We start from the raw sequence: 19516 nt of genomic DNA on the forward strand, positions 1-19516 counted from the left end.
GTGTTTCAACGGCCGATTTGAAGAGAGGAACGATGTAACAATGTACAAATAATATTATAATTACAATAAATATTAATTGACGCCGTTAAACATTTAATCACTGTTCTTTGGGCGATTATATCCCTACTTGATAATGCACAACTTTGTAACATATAACGTGCACATTCAACAAGTATAAGTGTTCTTATTAATAATTTATACGTGACATACACACGGTGGCATTTTCTTTTCAATTTTTACGTTTTTGCATAAAATTTGCATATATCTTTTAAAAGAAGTTTTCACATAGAAAAATTCATAATGGATTATATAAGAAACAAAAAACATGATAAATTCAAAAATAAGTTGAATACCTAGTAATGAGATAATATAATATAATATTAATATAATATAATATTAAAATTACAAATTTGAAAGAAATTGTATATATAATCACAGTCGCGTGTCTTACACGCGTCGTTTCCATCAATTAAGAGCTGTTGGAAAAAAATAAAACAATTTTACACAAGAGCTATTGAAAAAAAAAATGAGGCAATTTCACCATCATCGTTATTATTATGCATTGATTGATGATGAAATAAGTACTAGACATCTATAAAAAAAAATTACAATACCTCACATGATGTATAGTGATATGTACTAAACCTTCAGAGACACGAGAGATCTCACCAAATTCATTATAAATTTACAACACCATCATAAACCACAAACGTCTGTCGGACGTCCAAGTTCTGCGTAACTCCGACCGGGTGTAATGTCACGTATAGAGGTTTTTGGAATTGAATCTCGGAACTCAGTCGGACTTATTAATGATCTGAGCCCCCTTCTTATCTTCGGGTGCCATATCGGCGTCGTCCCATCCCCATATAGCCCCCTCGTGCGTATGATCATGCTCGTCATGATGATCGTCTCGCTCATATTTCGAGCCGTCGCCTGTTCGGGCCGCGCGTTTCTTTATCATGCTTAATGCCACGGTCTTCAGATCGTACGCCCAGCCGATCCAGGCGAAAAAGTCAATAAAGGCGGTAGTGAAGTTTGTGCGATAGTTGCCCAATTCGGCGGCCTTGTAATCCCACGGGAAAACATGATGGTAGTTGTGCCATCCTTCCCCGAAAGCGCTGATGCCGACGCTGTAGCTGTCGGTGGGGCTAATGGTGCTGCGACACAAAGATACGAACGCGGTTCTCTTATCGACTTCCGTTTACGCAGGTTTACGATTCAGGTAAATAGGGTAAATAACGTAGGCGTATCTTTTGATGATACTCACTTATCGTACGGTTTCATGCCCCAAATGTGGGCCGCGGAATTCACCAGCCAGGTCACGTTCAGCTGTATCGTGTATCTGAATAGGGTGGCGTACCACGCGTACATGAGTTTCTCATTCCAAAAGTAGCACGGTACCCAGGTGGGAAGTAGGAAGCAGAAAACAGGCATCAGGACAATGTAGAGCCTGTAGCATAAACGTAGAGATTTATTTTGATCAAACCGGACGGTAATCTTTCTTTAACAGAGAACGCATGATAGCACTTCACCAACTGTGAAACTTCACCAACTGTTCTCACAATTAGAAAACGATGTCTTCGTCGATGATAAATTATTGTACCTGCGTTGCCAGACGACGACGGGATCCTTCTCGAGATCGCTCATGTCGATCGTTGCTCCTTTGGTAATAACGTCCGGATGCTTGCGGAGCATGAGCCAGCCTATATGCGAAAAGAAGAAGCCTCTCTTTGCGTTATGCGGGTCCGCATCTGTGTCTGTAAATTTATGATGCACTCTGTGATCCCTTACCCACTCGTACAGGTGATTCTGCAAAACGCACATTAAACAATATTATAACAACACTGTCTTTCAGAAGTTTCGCTGTAGAATATATAGAATATATTTTTTATGAACCATACATCCTTTTTTAAATATATTTTTGGGGTAATATTTAAAAAAAATATATATATATATATGTATATATCTGCGATATTTTTTAAACTATACCATATGGGATAATAATTACAAATTTATAATAATGATTGTTGCTTTCTTTAACGCGCGTGAATAAGTTCGTGCAACAGCGTTGCCGAGAGAGACTTACTTGGAAAGCCGTGGTCTGTAAAAGCATAAGAATAACTCTCATCGGCCATTTCGCTTTGTAAGACCGATGAGCCCATAGTCTGTGAGCACCTGCTGTAACACCAATAGCCGCAAACACTACGACTACCAAATCTGAAAGAATAAATAAAATGTGTCGATATAACATCATAAGATCTTTCGTAAATGAAACACTTGCAATTATTATTATTTTATCAAGATCTACTAATTCAAGCTCTATCGATTTCTACTCTTTATAATAGTTTATATTATTCCTTCCCAAATATCAATCGGTTGCAATTAATAAAAATACTCGAGTTTTAAGTCTTAGGTTTTAAAAGATAGATAAACAAAACGTACTCCAAAGGAACGTGTAAAATCTGGCGGCCGTTAATAAAATATACAATCCGTAAACTGCACCGAGATGAAGGTAGACAAAGGCTATCAGGTTTCTCCAGACAATCTTCCACTGGTACTTAGGTTTCGAACTTTGTGCCTTTTGGATTGCCAATTTTTGCGTTACAGTCTTATCTGCCGCTGATTTCTTTTGCGACACATCCTGCTGAGAAGCTTCCAGAAATAAAGTCGCTGAACTGCCGAACAAATTCGGCGCCATATCGCTGAAATATCTATAACAAGTATTTACAGCTCTAAAATTGAAAAAAACTGTAGTATATATTTGATAATGTTTTAAAACATTTACAACATATATTGAAAAAGAGAGAGAGAGAGGGGGAGGAAGAGAGAGAATTAGCGAAAGAAAATAGACATCTAATAGATAATAATATTCGCAATTGATCAATCAACATAAAAACAATTATAGACTTAACTTTAGAAGGCTCGCCTTTCTAATTTTGTTAAAATTTTACAGATACGTAGCATTTACTAAATTCAGTCGGAGCCACTAGTGCGGAGTTGTAAAAATGCCTAGTTTCCGAGAAAATTATATTATTCGACTTAATTAACATTTTTCAAGATTTCAATATAAAAAAAATAATTAAAATTTAAAATATTTTGCTAAAATGTTTTATTTTATTAGAAAACTGTTACAATGTTGTCAAAATATCATTATTGAAAAAAAATTAAAGAAGCTTGTTTTCTCATTATATTTTTTGATATCATTGCTCGTTGTTTATGAAACAGTTACGTCATAAATAAACGTAACCACATGGGTTTCCAACTTTCCACGCGAGGTCCACCCCACACCGCCCCCTGCTTACAGTGCGAAACGAGGTTTATCATTGTACTATGTTCCACATGGGTTTCCAACTTTCCACGCGAGGTCCAACCCATATCGCCCCCTGCTTACAATGCGAAACAAGGTGTATCATTGTATCGTTCCACATGAGTTTCCAACATTTCACGCGAAACGAAGTCCACCCCATATCGCCCGGTAACCACGAATATCTTACAGTGCAAAAAATGTATGAAAATTAGCTTCTTCGATTTGTTTTTTTTTACAATAACATTTTGGTAACACTGTACGTTTCCTAATACTAATTGACTAATAAAATAAAACATTTCAGCAAAATATTTTTAAATTTTTTATTTTGATACCTTAGAAAAAAATAATTAGGCCTAATAATTAAAATTTAATTTTCTCGAAAACTAGATATTTCCGCAACTATGCGCTAGTGGTTCCGAATACATTTAGTAAGTATTACGTATTTGTAAAATTTCACCTGTACAAATTATATTATTTCTCGCTGTACTTTAGCATGACTTCATGCTATACATGTATTTTCGCATTCTCTGAACTGGCAGTATGATAATTGCCAGTTCCAGTTACTGCAAGATATCCAGAACTGGCAGTAACTGGAAGTAATGTCCATTTCTACCAATGCGGATTAACTTTAATCTCGGTTTAATTTACTTTTTATCCTCTTCTAATTCCTAAAATTAAAAAAGGATAAAAAGTAGGTTAAACCGAGATTAAAGTTAATCGACATTGGTATAGAAATGGACATAGGTCCAGTTTCCAACGTCGGTTAACTGTACGGTACCCTTCGATTAAACTCACTCTTCGTCTCTTTCTAGAGGGACAGTTATAAAGAGATGAAGAGTGAGTTTAATCGAAGGTTACAGTTAACCGACGTTGGTGAAACTGGGCCATAAGTGATTTTTGTTATTCTGAACTGGTAACGTCACATCTCTTTTTGCCCAAGTTCTGACTGTTATTTTGATTTTGATCATATAATAAACTATGATCATTAGGCAAGTTTTATTTGAACTTTTTTCACAAAAAATTACGTTATTTTTAAATCGCCAAATTTTAAATTTTACTCACAAATCAAAATGGTCCCATATTCACCGAGAAATAAGTGAGCAACTTACTTATAAGTCCCATAAATTTTGTTTGCTATCCCAACGCGATGCTACTAACAAGCTTATTGTCTGGAATTTTTACGTCAGTCAAACTTTCGATTAAAATATCTAAGAAATTAAACATAATAAAATATATAATATTTTTCTTATGTAATGTTGATCGCGCGCGTAATTTGTGACCAGTCTGATTAAGATCGGCGTGGTCAATCTTGAGATCTCGAAATCTCAAAACCGAAAAAGTCACTTTTTTTTTCGTGAAGCTTATAGTTCGGATTTCAGTTACATGTACACACGCATACACGTAAAGCATTTGTCCCTCAAGCCAAATTCGCAATTCTCACGTACGTGCATATTTGTACGTGATATACCTATGTGAACTTAAGCACGCATATATTTTCCTGCATGTACATCTTTCAGCGGTCTCACAACTGCATTAAAGCGCATATTTGAATGAATATGCGATGTACAGACGGCGTAATTAATGCCTTGCTACCTAAAAATTGTCGTGTCCAAATCAGATAATATATAGTTAGACACATCGCGTCTAGCTATATGTGCATCAGACTGTTGGTTCTTGAAGGAACCGGCAACATTTCGGGGGGAGCCATCAGTTTGACAGTTTTAATTGTTTACGAAAGGAAGATTAAACCGCGAGGGATCATCCCGAAATATAAAAGGAAAGAAAAGAAATACAAGGACATATTAATTATTTGGTAACAGTAAATAATTATTATGCGATAAAATTCATAGATATATACGCAATTATCATTCCATTACTATTCGACTACTTCATTTTTATTTAAAACTAATTATTAAGATCTCCTGAACTGTTTGATGTCGTGCGTAATCTCTCTGTGCCAACTAAAATTATACATTTGTAAATTTATCGCTTAATAATAATTAATGGCTCCTAAACATTGCCGGTTTCTTGAAGACAACAGTAATGATGCAAATAACAAAGGAAAAACAAAGGCCAATAATCGAGCAAACAGTGGATGTCAAATTTAAAAGTTTATTTCCATCTCAATAATACATATTATACGTCGGGACATTTCAAACTACACAGAGTTTGCTTCAGCCGACAAACAATGTTAATTAAATAAATGAATATAAGTTACATAATAAATTAAATAATAGTATAAATTAAATTATAGTATAATGAAATATTAGAACCGAGGATTTGTATCGATGGCAAATAACAAAGTCAATCAGTCACATCAAAGGGAGGAGTCACATCAAACATAAGAGCAATAAACTATTAAATGTAAACGATGTATATATGTAAATATGGGCGAAGTCAAATATAAAATTAATTGGTGAATCAGAAGCCGAAGTTAAATCCATGATTTATTTCTCGTTTGATGGCGAGAAATACCCAAGTCAGTCGTATTAACCAAGCATCAAATTGTCAAATTACTGGGTGAAGAAGCTTTAGAATTTAAATTCTACACTCTAACTTATATATTTACCAATTAAATTTTATATTCGACTTCATTCATAGATATTTACATATATACATCGTTTACATTTAATAGAAATCTGTTCTATTCTAAATCATGCTATGGATGAAGTCGAATATAAAATTAAATATTCGCCCATATTTACATATATACATCATTTACATTTAGGGCCAGTTCCACAAATGTCGGTTAACTCTTAACCTTAGGTTAACTTACTCTTCGTCTCTTTCTAAGGGGGACGTTAGAAAGAAACAAAGGATAAGTTAACCTGAGGTTAAGAGTTAACCGACGTTTGTGGAACTGGCTCTTAATAGTTAATTGCTCTCATGTTTGCTGTGACTCCGATTGACTTTGTTATTTGCCATCGATACGAATCCTCGGTTCTAATATTTCATTATATACTATCTTTAATTTATTATGTAACTTATATTCATTTATTTAATTAAAATTGTTTGTCGGCTGAAGAAGACTCTGTGTAGTTCGAAACGTCCCGACGTAGTATGGTATTATTGAGATGGAAATAAACTTTTAAAGACATATCCACTGTTTTTTCGATTATTGGCCTTTGTTTTTCCTTTGTTGAGACACACGAGCGAGATCCTTTTAATTATTGATGCACAAATAGTTAGACACCATGTATCAAGCTATTATTTGATTCGGCCGCGACTATTTTCAGGTGGGAAGGCATTAATGTATATACGTAATAAGCATACACACATTGTTCTTTTAATCCGTTCACGGATGACAATTAATAATGCTGTAATATTAATATTATAAGAATAAAAGATTCGCTGAAAGACTTTCGTTCATAAAGGAAAAATCGATTAATTAAAATATAGAAAAATATTTTTAAATTTTAATTATTTTTTCATATTAAAATCTTGAAAACCGTTCAAGTGTTAAATAATTAAAATTTGAATTTCTCGAAAATTAGGCATTTTCGCAACTCCGCGCCATAGTAAGTACTATTGTACCTGTATAATTTCATCAAAATTAAGCTTGAATAGTATACTAAAGTCTTATAATGAAATTAATAAGTCTCTTAAATTTACACAGTTTGTGGTTAAACTTTATGTGATTTTGAAGACGAGTCCTGTGTTTCGTATATAATTTCGTATATAAAGAGTTACACGTATAATTTCTTTTTATTTAATTAATTTAAATAAAGATTGTTCTGTATAAAATCAATTGAATCATATTGTTATATACCGTTAAATTTTTCTTAATGTGGTATTATTAAATAGCGTTGTAAATGTTGTTTTGTGTAAAGAGAGATACAGTAAAATAGCGCGCGCTTGTAGTGTTCTAGTGACAAGTAAAAAGGGACTTTAATGGTTCAACGCGGTTGAAGGTGCGTAAGTTAACGTTATATCGACCTTTAATAATTAATAAAATACAAAATTATAAATCGGACGTTTCAGCTCCGCTTTGGGCCACTTCATCATTGCGGTAACAATTAAATCGAAATAATCTCACTTTCACCGAGAAATAAGTGAGTAATTTCAAAATTTGGTCTAAAAGTAACGTAATTTTTCGCGAGAAAAACCAAGTAAAACTTGCCTAATAATCATAGTTTATTATATATAATCGAAATCACAAAATGACAGACAGAACTTAAGCAAGAAGAGAAATAAGGTCATTTACCCACCAGCTCAGAGAAGTGGAGTCACTTACCCGCCAGTTCAGAGAATGCGAGAACATGAAGTATTGAAGGCATGTTAAAATATATCGAGAAGAGTAATACAATTTGTAAGTAAAGGATGTCGTTACAATTAAGACAATAATTACTTAGCATTCCCAGACAGAAATAATCAGTCAAATTGATGCGTCGATGAATAATCGAATACTGACTGATAATTTTATTATATTTGACCTCATCATCATTGCTTTTATGTTAATTGAGTAATCACGAATATTTTTATGAAATTTTTATCGTCTTTCGACTAATTCTACATCGAATTCATAAAGAGATACGGTAGTGTTGGCGTAGCAAGACACAGACCGTATATTTATTCGCGAACCGACGAATTGAGAAATCCTTAGATTATTGAATCTTAACGACTGAACCGATGAAGTTCTGATGAGTAAGCTCAATCGATAGCTTGGGTTTGAATGGTATATAATAAAAGTATTTTTTTTTATTTTTCATTTATGTATCCTACGAGCGGAGATATTGCGATGCAAAGTCCAAAATGTAAATATTTTACATTAAGATAACCGTTATTATATCATCATCGTCATCGAGAAATGCTGTCTCTTCCACTTTTTTGATACAAAAGATCGCGAACGCGGTTTTTTCCTGTATTAAAAAAAATTGATGACAACATCATCAGCGTCTCTATGGCCGGTATTCATAGTCGGTTCTTATTTCAAGACCGTCTTAAGTAATAGTCTTAAGATGCTAATACGGTTCTGTGATTAGTTCATGACATCTTAAAATTGTAATTAAGTCGGTCTTAAATGTAAGAACCGACTATGAATAATGTCTCATGAATAATGTCTCTAAGAATGGCCTATGATAATGTCTCTACCGTATTTGTAAAATTTGAATTTCTCGGAAAGTAGGCATTTCCGCAACTCCCCGTTAGCAGCTCCAAATACATATACGTAAGTAAGTATTGTAAGATTTTATCAAAATCGGAGGAGGGTAGCCCTCTTGTTTATATTTGAATATAATAAAAGTATTTAAATAAAAAAAAGAAACATTTATCAAAAATTTAGTCTTAATATATTTTTTCTTCAATATATTGGCTGTCATTTATGCATCCAAATAGTAGCGTTATTTTTTGTGATATATTTATCATTATATTTATACCAAAAATGAAAAGTATAAAAAATACAAAAGTTATTTGCGTTCTATTTATCCCTTTTATGTACCTATTCTTATGTAAAGCTGAATATATCCGACAATTAACATGTAATCGTTGAACGTTTGCTGTTTTTGTGTTTTACACATTATGAAGTTTGTGCATTAATTATCATTAATTAATGTTTCAACATGCTAATTGCTTATGTATCGTCTATTCGTATATTGAAAAACAAGAATAATAATTAGTATCAGCAAAAAAAAAGGAAAAAAACCGATATCTATAGACTTTAGAAATCTTTTGTTTATTATCAATATTCAACACTTTTATTTTTTGCTCGTCTCTTTTACGTGATAAAAATCGGCGAGACGGTCTCCACATTGTCGCGTCGCCATTAACCGAAGATTCATGATTCTTTGATGACTTTCGACGTGCGTTATATGTGTCCACGCAACGAACTCTTATAGCTTTCCAGAACATTACATGCGGTTAATATGTGCGGCACACGTGCGGAAAGTATGCGTGCAAAAAAAAAGAGAATTCTCTAAACGTCGCACTTTCAACACAACGAACGAGTGTCTCGCGGTCTGTCCCGCGGAGAATGATATTCCTGAATTGTGTACGAAGAAGAGTGCCTTCGCACGAGCACGCTGATGTCGACCACATTAACGGCCCTTCACGACGAAGTGGTACGCGATTGTTGCGTCAGAGCAGCTTCGTAACCGCCGCGCCGGTGATATTACATTAGCGCGCAATCTCGTTGCGGTTCAGCGAAAAGTGGATTTTTTTTTTATTACGTTTATCTTTGTAAAATCGTCGTCGACCGATCGTCGAAATCGCGATCTTTTATTTCTAACGTTATACCTCATGCGTTGCGATTTTTTCGAAATCAAAATTATTACGTCGCCGATTTAAAGCAAGTAATTTTCATAAAATTTGAATTATGTCGTGAATTGAAAGATTTAGAAAATAGTACAAATAACATTCCTAGCAGCAAAAGCGGAAAAAAAGGTAACTTTAAATGGCTGACAGTTACTTCTCCAGCACGATAAATCAAATTCCTATAGATGCTTCAAAGAGTCGACCTAAAATAAACGCTCGGAACTAAACGCGCACATTCGTGTTCTTCCTCCTTTACGGCTAATTAGATACAAAGTACAGCCATCCCTCCTCTATACGAGTTCTTTGAGATTGACGATGACGTGAAGACGACGCGAGTTATGTAGGTGCCCCACTTCTAAATATTCCTTTCTTTCAGGCGCCTGCTTCTCTCAATGTCGAGAGTTTACGTGTAATTTAACGGAACCTGATATTCGCAATACTGCTAGTCGTTGTGAATCTTACGATTAAATTATTATCGATACCGCATCGATGAAAATGCACCGACGTTTATGTGCCCGACATGTATCTAATATATATAATTCATTCATAGTAGGATCAATATCATTATTCTAAATTATTAATACTTTCTTGACTAAAATATAATATTTTTAATCAGATCGAAAGTGTATTACGGATCATTTATCGAAAGACAATTTAGACAAGAAATTAACTTCTTCTATTTTCTCTGATTTACAAAACTATTATATAGCTTTAGTTTTTCTCATTATCGAAGAAAAAAATAAAAATAAAACTTGAATTCTCATGGATTTTTTATTTCGTTTTTTAATGTACTAAATAATAAAAGTACATCGAATTTTCTTTTGATGTTTACTGGATAGTGCTTAAATAATACTATCATATATGTAATTTTTGATTAAATAAAAATAATATTATATTGTCATATTAAAATATCGGAAATAGTTTACATTTTTCTGTAAACTTCGTGTTAGAAAAATATTATTTAATATTAATAACGTGGAAAAAAATGTTTATAACATCACGGATATTAGATCATCAAAGAATGAGGGCAGAAACTCTAATAAATACACCTCTTTCTCTTTCTTTCTGTTTATAATAATTATAATCGGATAATATTATGCTGTCAGTCTTAGGGAAACATATTAGTCTTCGGGATCGTAGATTAGAAGTAAAAGTTCAAATATCATTGCGTCGAAAGTGTTCATGTTAAACGATTATCTGTTACGAACATGTTTGCACAATGTTGACTGTCAATCGGCGTAGATGTTCGCAGAACAAAAATGCAACCGAGTTTGAGCGAAAAATTCTTGACTTACGCTAATATTAACTCTTTACCTAGAGTAACCAGGTTGACGTGCTATTTCCAAAGTATAGCTTACGCTCTTCGTCTTTAAGAGTACGTCATAAATTCTTACTTAACTGTTCAATTTACGGCGTTAGGAGATAGCACGGTTAGGGCGGGGGGAGAGGGGCTTTCAAACTCTAGAGAAAAAGCTATCAAAGAGAAAGTAGTATAATTAGTATAAACATTAATGTTACTCCGGATCTTAATATGATAAAGTATCTAAGATTAATTTGAAAGAAATTTATCAGTTGCGCATGAAGAGCATTATCCGTTTCAGAATCAGTAATAATTCTTAATAAAATCGCGTTATAAATAGCAATAAAATTTGAAACGGAATTCTACTTATAATTTTATATGCTGTATAGCATAGAAAATGTTTGAAGAATTTTCAATTAATAATAGAGTTTTGAATTTATAACTTCTGACATGTTTTTTGTACGAGTGTACGTGCCGATTCTTCAAATGAAGAAATTGAAGAATCGGCACGTAGGCACTCGTACAAAAAACATATCAGAAATCATAAATTCAAAACTCTATCATTAATTTATAGATCAATTAAAACGAACGAGCTTTAGAGATTATAATTGATTAAAACTCAATTTTTAAGGACTGAAATTACGTAAGCTATTTGAAGCGTATATGCACTTTAGCAAACAACTATAATTATTTCTAAATTATCCGCTCAATTGTATAATTTGCCTGTGTCCCGAATTAGCCTTGAATAACTAAAAAAGCTTTTACTTTTTGCACCCTTAACTAATGTACTAAATTTTGCTACACATATACCATCGACAGATGTCGTTTTTCTCATTCTTCCCTGATCAAAAGAGAAAAGATCCACGTGACTAAAGGTTAATTACGGATTCACTATAAGTCAGTGGTACAGCTATCTCCTCGTTTTCTGCAACTGTATTGCTGTCATGCAAGTGGTAAAGTACGGGTGTGAATAATCTTCGTGAAAGCGCTGTCGAAAACGTGTATCTCACAAACGGCACGATTTGAAATTTCACGATAACAAGATAGTTCATAACAAGACTGAAGGTCAGTTTTGAAGGATTAAAATTGTAACGCGATTCATGTTTCTTTAATTTTTAATAAAAATGTTATTACCAGTATACTCTAGTGAAAAACGTATTTTGGAATAAAAAGCCTCGTGCTTTTCATTTATTTTTTGCATTCATAAAAATATACCTAGGTCGATACTGATTGTAAGTAAATAAACAAGGTATATAAATAAAATCGTACAATTTAGTATAATTAACTTTAGTATAGTTAACAGATAACTATAAATTTAATTTAAGACCAATACGTAAATCTAAAAATGTACAAGCCGAATAAGAGATATTTACTTCGCTTGAAAATTAATATAAATGAAGAATTCTAATTGACTCGTCTGCACATAAATTAAAGAAGTGTTAAATCAAGACTTATATTTCGCTCATAAAAAAAAACTGTATAAGAAATTTTATTGTTGACGCTTTTCTGCGATGCTAATTCTCTTATTGCGCTGACTTTATGAGCATCTTTGTCTCATCGTATATTTTAACAGTTTTATATGTATCAAGTGGTTAAGGGGGCTTTATACGTCTATTGCACATATTTTCAAGAATTTCTTTGTCATAAAATGTATTGAAATATCTCGAAACTTTTATATATTTTCTCACATATATTGAAGTACAAAAAAATGTTTTTTTTTTCTTATTTATGGCGACAAATGTAATAAAAGAAACAAAATAACGGACTTTTGAATATCTCGACGAATATCTTGCAGTTTTTTGCAACTAAAAAAGTCCGCCATTTTGTTTCTTTTTACCCAAAATGTTTAATTCTAGTACCGGCTATAGCCATTTACTTATATTTTAATATCCCGTTTGAATTTTTTGTTTCAGACGTTTCTAACTCGAGATATCATGTCAACCAGATTTCTATGGGATACCCTTACATTTGTCGCCATAAATAAGAAAAAAAAAAATTTTTTTTATGTACTTCAAAATATATGTGAGAAAATATATAAAAGTTTCAAGATATTTCAATACATTTTACTATAACAAAAAAATTCTTGAAAATATGTGCAATAGACGTATAAAGCCTCCTTAATAATGTAATAGTAATAGTATAATGTTACAGCTAAATATAGCGCGCGCAAAGCACGCGTCTGTGATGTTTAGTGTTGTATATATAAGCAAGAATCTATATTATTCTTATAAAAATTACAACTTTTTATCTCAACTTTTTTTCTTGATTAAACTAAGTATCTTCATTCAAACAAGTTTTCTTCGTTAATTTATATCTCATTTCAAGATTACAGATTCTTGTATATATATATACAATAAATCTTGATTTGATTGCTTTTTTATACCCTGGCTGAGGTAATATTTCTCGCAATAAAATTAAATTATTGAAACATTTAGAATATTAATTTAGAAAGACCAAAATCTTTGGTCTGAAATGTCTTGACGATAATCCGACCAAAATCAATGGTCGCATTGTCATGATGATGATAGCCAGACAAATCGATTAGAATTCTTAATTGCTAAAAATATACGTGCGATTAATATGTATATAGGGTTGTGTGGGGTGGTGTGCAACGTTTCCGATTCCTGGTCTGCATGTCGACATTTGACAGAACCGCATACTAGCTGTCATCTATTTGTGTTAACAGTACCTTGTTTTAGATAAATAACTCGCGAGATGGCACGCACTCTGGTTTGCTGTACGAAAAGCAAGTTAAATTTCTCGAGCTCAATGTAATTTTCGCTTCTCACATTCATAGTGATTTCGTGAATTGGTTTTAGGTCATCTTATAGGTAAATATTTTTATATTGTTAGTTTTTTAAGTACTTTTGATAATCCACAGCAATTTTGTGATTTTCTTACGTTGTGTTGGTGTCACGCCAGTCCGCGAAAAATAGCGTGTTTGGGGTTATGTGCAACACTCATTTTTCGCTAGTTTATCGCTATTTTACGATGGAACATGTGTATATGAAAGTGTTTTAATGCAATTTTCAATGTGTTTAGTCATTATGCCACGAAAGTATAAAAATAAGGGTATCGCTGTTCCGGTCAATTGCGAGCTAATTTGGGCAGCAATAAAATTGCTGAAAGGCGATCATCCAGTTGCGTTTTTCCTTTCATTATATTAATTTTTAAGCAATAAATAAATAAAAAATCAAATAAAAAATAAATTTTTTTTGTGAAATTGCCATTTGTCAGAGGTCGATTACAATACAGTGAAATTTTTTGTTCACCAGATTTCGATTAATTTGTATTTAAGAAGCCCAAATTTAACATTTAAGTCGATTGATGTCGATATTCATGCATTTTTTACCTTAATTTTACTTGTGTTGCACATCACCCCAAGAAAATTTGAAAATGCTAAAACAAACGTGTTTTTGAAAACTCAAAAATTTTTTAGGAAAAATTTAAAATTTTGAAAATCTAATCACGCAGAATTGTAGTATTTTTCTTCCTCTACATTATACAGTCATGATATATTCAAGAATTTGATTTTTGGATATGTTTTCCGAGCAACGCGTGAACGTGTTGCACATCACCCCACATAACCCTACATCGCACGTATTTTCGAACACTTAAATTCTTTAATTTATTTAAAGCTATCGAGGATATTATAACAATATCGAAACCGGTATTAAAAGGTTTTTCACAGTGAGTCCATAATGAAAATCGTTTAACAGTTGATATTGGTGTCAAGAAGTCTATTGTGTGCATAGTAAATCTTATCAAAGAAAACTATTTAAAATGCAAAAAGGATAAAAGAGAAAACTCAATTTTATCAGACATGCGCTCCTTGGATCTATAGTATTGGCTTTAAACTATTTATAATTTTTATAGTTCGAATTTTTATATATTTTAATTTATAAATAAATTTCAGAGTTCAAGCTGAACTTTGGTATATATGTAGATATGATCTACTTTATTTTCACACCTCAACGCACAATTAAAAAAATTATTCCTGCATTTTGAATTTTTAGTTATCAATTCATATTTAATAAATTATCGTTTTTGTTTCATCAAAAACATTTCCTCCTCTGTAAGAAACGTAAATTATCTGCGGTATTATTTCCTGTTTTTATTCAAACAGATCCTCCCACTTCACACGATATATAGTCATATATAGATTATTAAATTTGAAAATATAACGTCATGTTAAATAATTTAATAATATAGCACACATTAACATAGTTAAATAATTTAATAATAGCACAATAAAATTAATACGTAGTATCTCAAAGCAAACGTTAATGCAATCAAAACTACTTCGAGATTGGACAGGCTTCACAGTACGCCGGAGAATGCATTTACGCGTGCGTTTCTCTTCCGGAACGTAGGCTTGGCGCGGAGAAGTGTCATCCTAGTAAAAGTGCTTGCGGCACTTGAAAACGGTACATGATGTAGTCGGACCAGAATACGTTCAAAGCGGAGAAAGGGGACGACCGTAGAGAGAAGAGATTGAGAAACGAGAAAGAACATAAATAACGCTACGCTTGAGCAGGAACAGGTTCTTCGGAAAGCAGGCCAATGGCGTCTTTAAGGTCATTGCCAATCGCGGATCGAAATTCCTAGACTTTTATAACGGGCCCGAGGCGATTCAGACAGGATCGTGCAGCGTCTTACGTTTTCGACCGGAATGACAGGTTTCGCTTACTATTCGATAAGGAAATTGTACAAAAAGCTGTACTGAAAATGTGTGATTTTTATGACCATCGTGTGAAGTGGAAGAAACTGAAAATTTGCATACGAGTACATTTGTTATCTGTTCGAATAAAAACAAGATATAATACACTGCAAATGATTTATAATTCTTACAGAGGAGGAAATGTTTGATGAAACAAAAACGATAATTCATTGAATATGAATTGATAACTGAAAATTCAAAATAACAGGAATAATTTTTTTAATTGTGCGTTGAGGTGTGAAAATAAAGTAGATCATTCATCGGATTATTGATGACCGAAAATGAATGGACGCTTCTCGATGACCGAAAAGAAGCGGAGGATGTTGAAGAGGAACACTGACCTACTAATCCCACAGCACGTGACGTTTTCTCTCGAGATTCAACGCACGCTGCTACACGTATCTGACAAATAATGTACAACTTTCTTTTGAGGCGAAACGTACGTACGCTTCAATCTGTGATATTGTGCGCATCCATATATTGATTCAACAAGATTCTTGCAAGACGGGAGTCTTTCAGGAATAACACAAATTTTACTTCCTTTAGAAAAATGTAACTCCTTCGTGTCCTTCGTCGTACACGGCATTACGATTTCGAGACGACTAATTGCGAGAAGTAACGCGCGTGGAAACTGTAGAATAAAGTCAATACAATGAGTTGCATCTCGAAAATATCGTTGTTCGTCTTAAATAAATTGTCATTAATAAATCACATTTTTCTCGACATCATGGATTACATTGCAGAAACGGAATTATTTACGAAAATTGATTACGATTAGATGGAGTGATAAGTCTTTACATATTCTTCAAAGCGGACATGATAAAGATATGTAAAGTAATGTAAATATACGAAAATAATGTAATAAAGATATGATAATTACTACAATTACTTTTTACAATGCGCAATGCTTTCTTTCCGTGCCAGCATTGTGCAATTGCTTGCGGAAAGGTAATGCTACCTTTCCGTTTCTATATTTCCATTTCTCCGTAATTTTACTTTCAGTTGCACGAATTGCCACGCAGATGAGACTCGAACAAGTGTTGCAACATAATTGTATTACAGCGAAATTACTCTCATCCATTAGCACGTGAACCGCTCCGCACTTTGATCCCAAACTGCCTTGTCTAGCATTTTCGTCTTGAAATTGAGTTGCGTGCATCATACGCAAAACACGTGCCGTACATTAACAAGATAGTACGGCCGGTGGTTTGGAAAACCGATTACACTTTCTCATCTATCCGAAATATCAATTACCTTATGACAAATCGATACAAAGTACGAGTTTTTTCTAAGAAATGGATAATAAATCACTCTATTGAGCGTCACCATGCAGATACTGATTAGCATGAAATTTTTTTTACTACACGTGTCCCATACATTAAAAATTGTCATGTTAACAACAATTTCTTTTTGTTGCAAAATGCAAAGCAAAATATTCATGTGATAATAACATATATTACGCTTATTAAGAATTATCATAAGATTCTATTCAATTCTATAAAGTAAGACAACCGTTCAAGAAAGTGTGCCATACGTGAAGTTTATCGGCATATTAACAGATGGAAAGAAGCATCAGCGAAAAAAGATTCACCACGATGTGCGTATTTAAGCGCGAGTAGCAATATTTAAATCACTAAAGCAATTGAAAGAAGACTACACAATATATATATATGCCTAAATAAAACTAGTTTTAAAATCTGATATTATAAATTCTTTGGTGGAGGGATCGGTAAACCGATTATAATATCACTATATATCTGTTTAAAAATATCAATTTAAAATAAAGTTATAAAGGCAATGTTAAAAATATAAAGTTTTAAAATAAAATTAAAATAAAAGAAATTTTTGATAAAGATTAAGTTTTGGGGAAGGAGGTAGCAAAATTACATTCTTCGTTTAATTTGACAGACTTTACCTTAGTAGAATTTTAATTTAAAGTGATTTACCTTTATGCAAAAAATATTAAAATTAAAACAAAAATTATTCCATTCTCTAAAAATGTTCAGGAATTCTTTTCGCAAAAAAAAATTTACATTTCGTATTTTTACAAAAATATAGTCGCGCGATAAAATATAATCGCATGAAAAATAATCAAGTATTTGAAGTAAATTCAAATTTGTATATAGCGAAATTATTCAACGAGTAAAATAAATACCGCGTACCGGTAAGCAATAATAAGGACTTTACACTTAAATTTATTGTGATTTGCGTTCAAGAAGTAATAAAAGCATCAAACAAATTATCATAAAATTTACAGTCAATCGTATTTGTATATGTATATTTATAATAATATTAATATTCATAATAAAATAACATAATATCTACGATCTCATTGTGTGATCGTAGTTTTCCAACTTTTTTTAAACTAACATAAATATCTGTGGTGCATATAAATATTACCTTGGATAAAGACAGTATTAGGGTGTAGGATATAAAACGATTCAATAATTCAAACTAATATTTCACTTTGTACAGATTTCAAAAGGAAGGGTTTTAATATGAAAATTTTGTCGATCACAATTAATTTGCCGATAAATATCCAAAATAGTGTGCACAGTTGGAAAACTTGCGTTAAATTTAACATAAATCACATGTACCAAACGGTCCACTCAAATTTTTGTGTTAATTTAACATAATATGGGCGGTGTATGAAATGACAACACTGATACTGTGTTAATATAATTTTACATTTCATAAGTTAAGTTTAGTTAACATAGCAGACATGTGTTAAATTTACACTTTATGTTGATTTTATTTAACACAAAAACTTTAACCAGCAGATTTTTTTTCACCAATGTATACACAAATTTTCCAACTGTGTACCGCTAATATCTTTTTTTTAATTTCAGCGATAGTTATGTTATAGTAATTGTTAAGCGACAGTCGAAGAAATTAGAAAAGATGAAGAATCAATGACTTACGACTTGAGCGACGAGTGTACGTGGGTGAGCTCGCGACTACCTTCGCAAGGTAAGCTCGACAAGAAACACGAGGATAGCTCTTCAAGACGGATGGTCCGACTTGATGGCGAGTTCACTACGAAATACTGAGATGCTGGAGCGTATGTCCCACTTATTAGCTTTGCGCCGCCCCACGTAAAATGACGACCGTCAACGAAACCCCCCGCTTGTTGTGCCGGGTGTCCTAAAAAGCACGGCTCTTGTTGGAGCAGTGACGGAAGTGGTGGATTGCAAAAACCAAGAGTTATACGATTCGCTTTCTCGAAATCGATTATTCCTATTGGATAAAATGCACACCTATTCTCATGCTCCCAATTCGCGATTCCGGCGTCACGTCGCGCTTTACCAATCGCTTTGTTACTTCAATTGTTATACGCAAATCATACATATGTGATTCTACATATCGCAATAGCTTAGCATCTAACGTTTGCGAAGTATGATTAAATATATAGGCGCGCGTTTACTAAGTTGGAAATATATGATGTATAAAATACACACAGGAATATGATTAGGCTACTAAGCTCAGACCGTAAAATTTTCTCTTCTATAATGATTAGGTATTTTTTCCGCCAGTTTGTATCGATATATACTGCACGTATCAAAGAAGATTGGGCTAAAATAAGATCAAAACTGTTGACATCGACTTCGCCTATTTCATATTATATTTAAATGGTTAAAGAAAGTTACTAATATATTTGAATAATGCATAACACAAAATTAGATTGCGCTTGAGAAATGAAAATTCTCTCTAATTTTCTAATTCGCTCTAATTTTTTGGTTGATTTATTAAAAAAATATATTTATTTTAAATAAGTTTCATAATTAAAACAATTTTATAACAGATACATTATTTCTTTATGCTCCCTTTTTTATCTTAAATAAATTTGTAAGATTTATTTTTTACAAAAAATTGATTTTTATATTTCGATCCTATTATTTTTCTATAAATTTACTAACAAAGAAGTCGTTGTAGTTTCGCG

The 19516-nt window shown here is 32.7% G+C and overlaps 1 protein-coding gene across 1 annotated transcript; it reads right to left on the reverse strand.

Moving 5' to 3' along the window:
- Positions 1-360: 360 nt before the first annotated feature.
- LOC112454068 (acyl-CoA Delta(11) desaturase-like) lies at positions 361-18670 on the reverse strand. The gene is made up of 6 exons (XM_025015257.1): positions 18498-18670; positions 2443-2711; positions 2087-2217; positions 1604-1809; positions 1268-1450; positions 361-1157 (listed from the first exon to the last, which is right to left on the reverse strand). Exons 2-6 carry the CDS (start codon positions 2696-2698, stop codon positions 794-796), a joined length of 1140 nt encoding a protein of 379 aa, XP_024871025.1. The 5' UTR covers positions 2699-2711; positions 18498-18670; the 3' UTR covers positions 361-793.
- Positions 18671-19516: the final 846 nt, after the last annotated feature.

This window comes from Temnothorax curvispinosus, unplaced genomic scaffold, assembly GCF_003070985.1.
Source record: "Temnothorax curvispinosus isolate PA1 unplaced genomic scaffold, ASM307098v1 QBEX01004775.1, whole genome shotgun sequence".
NCBI lineage: Eukaryota > Metazoa > Arthropoda > Insecta > Hymenoptera > Formicidae > Temnothorax > Temnothorax curvispinosus.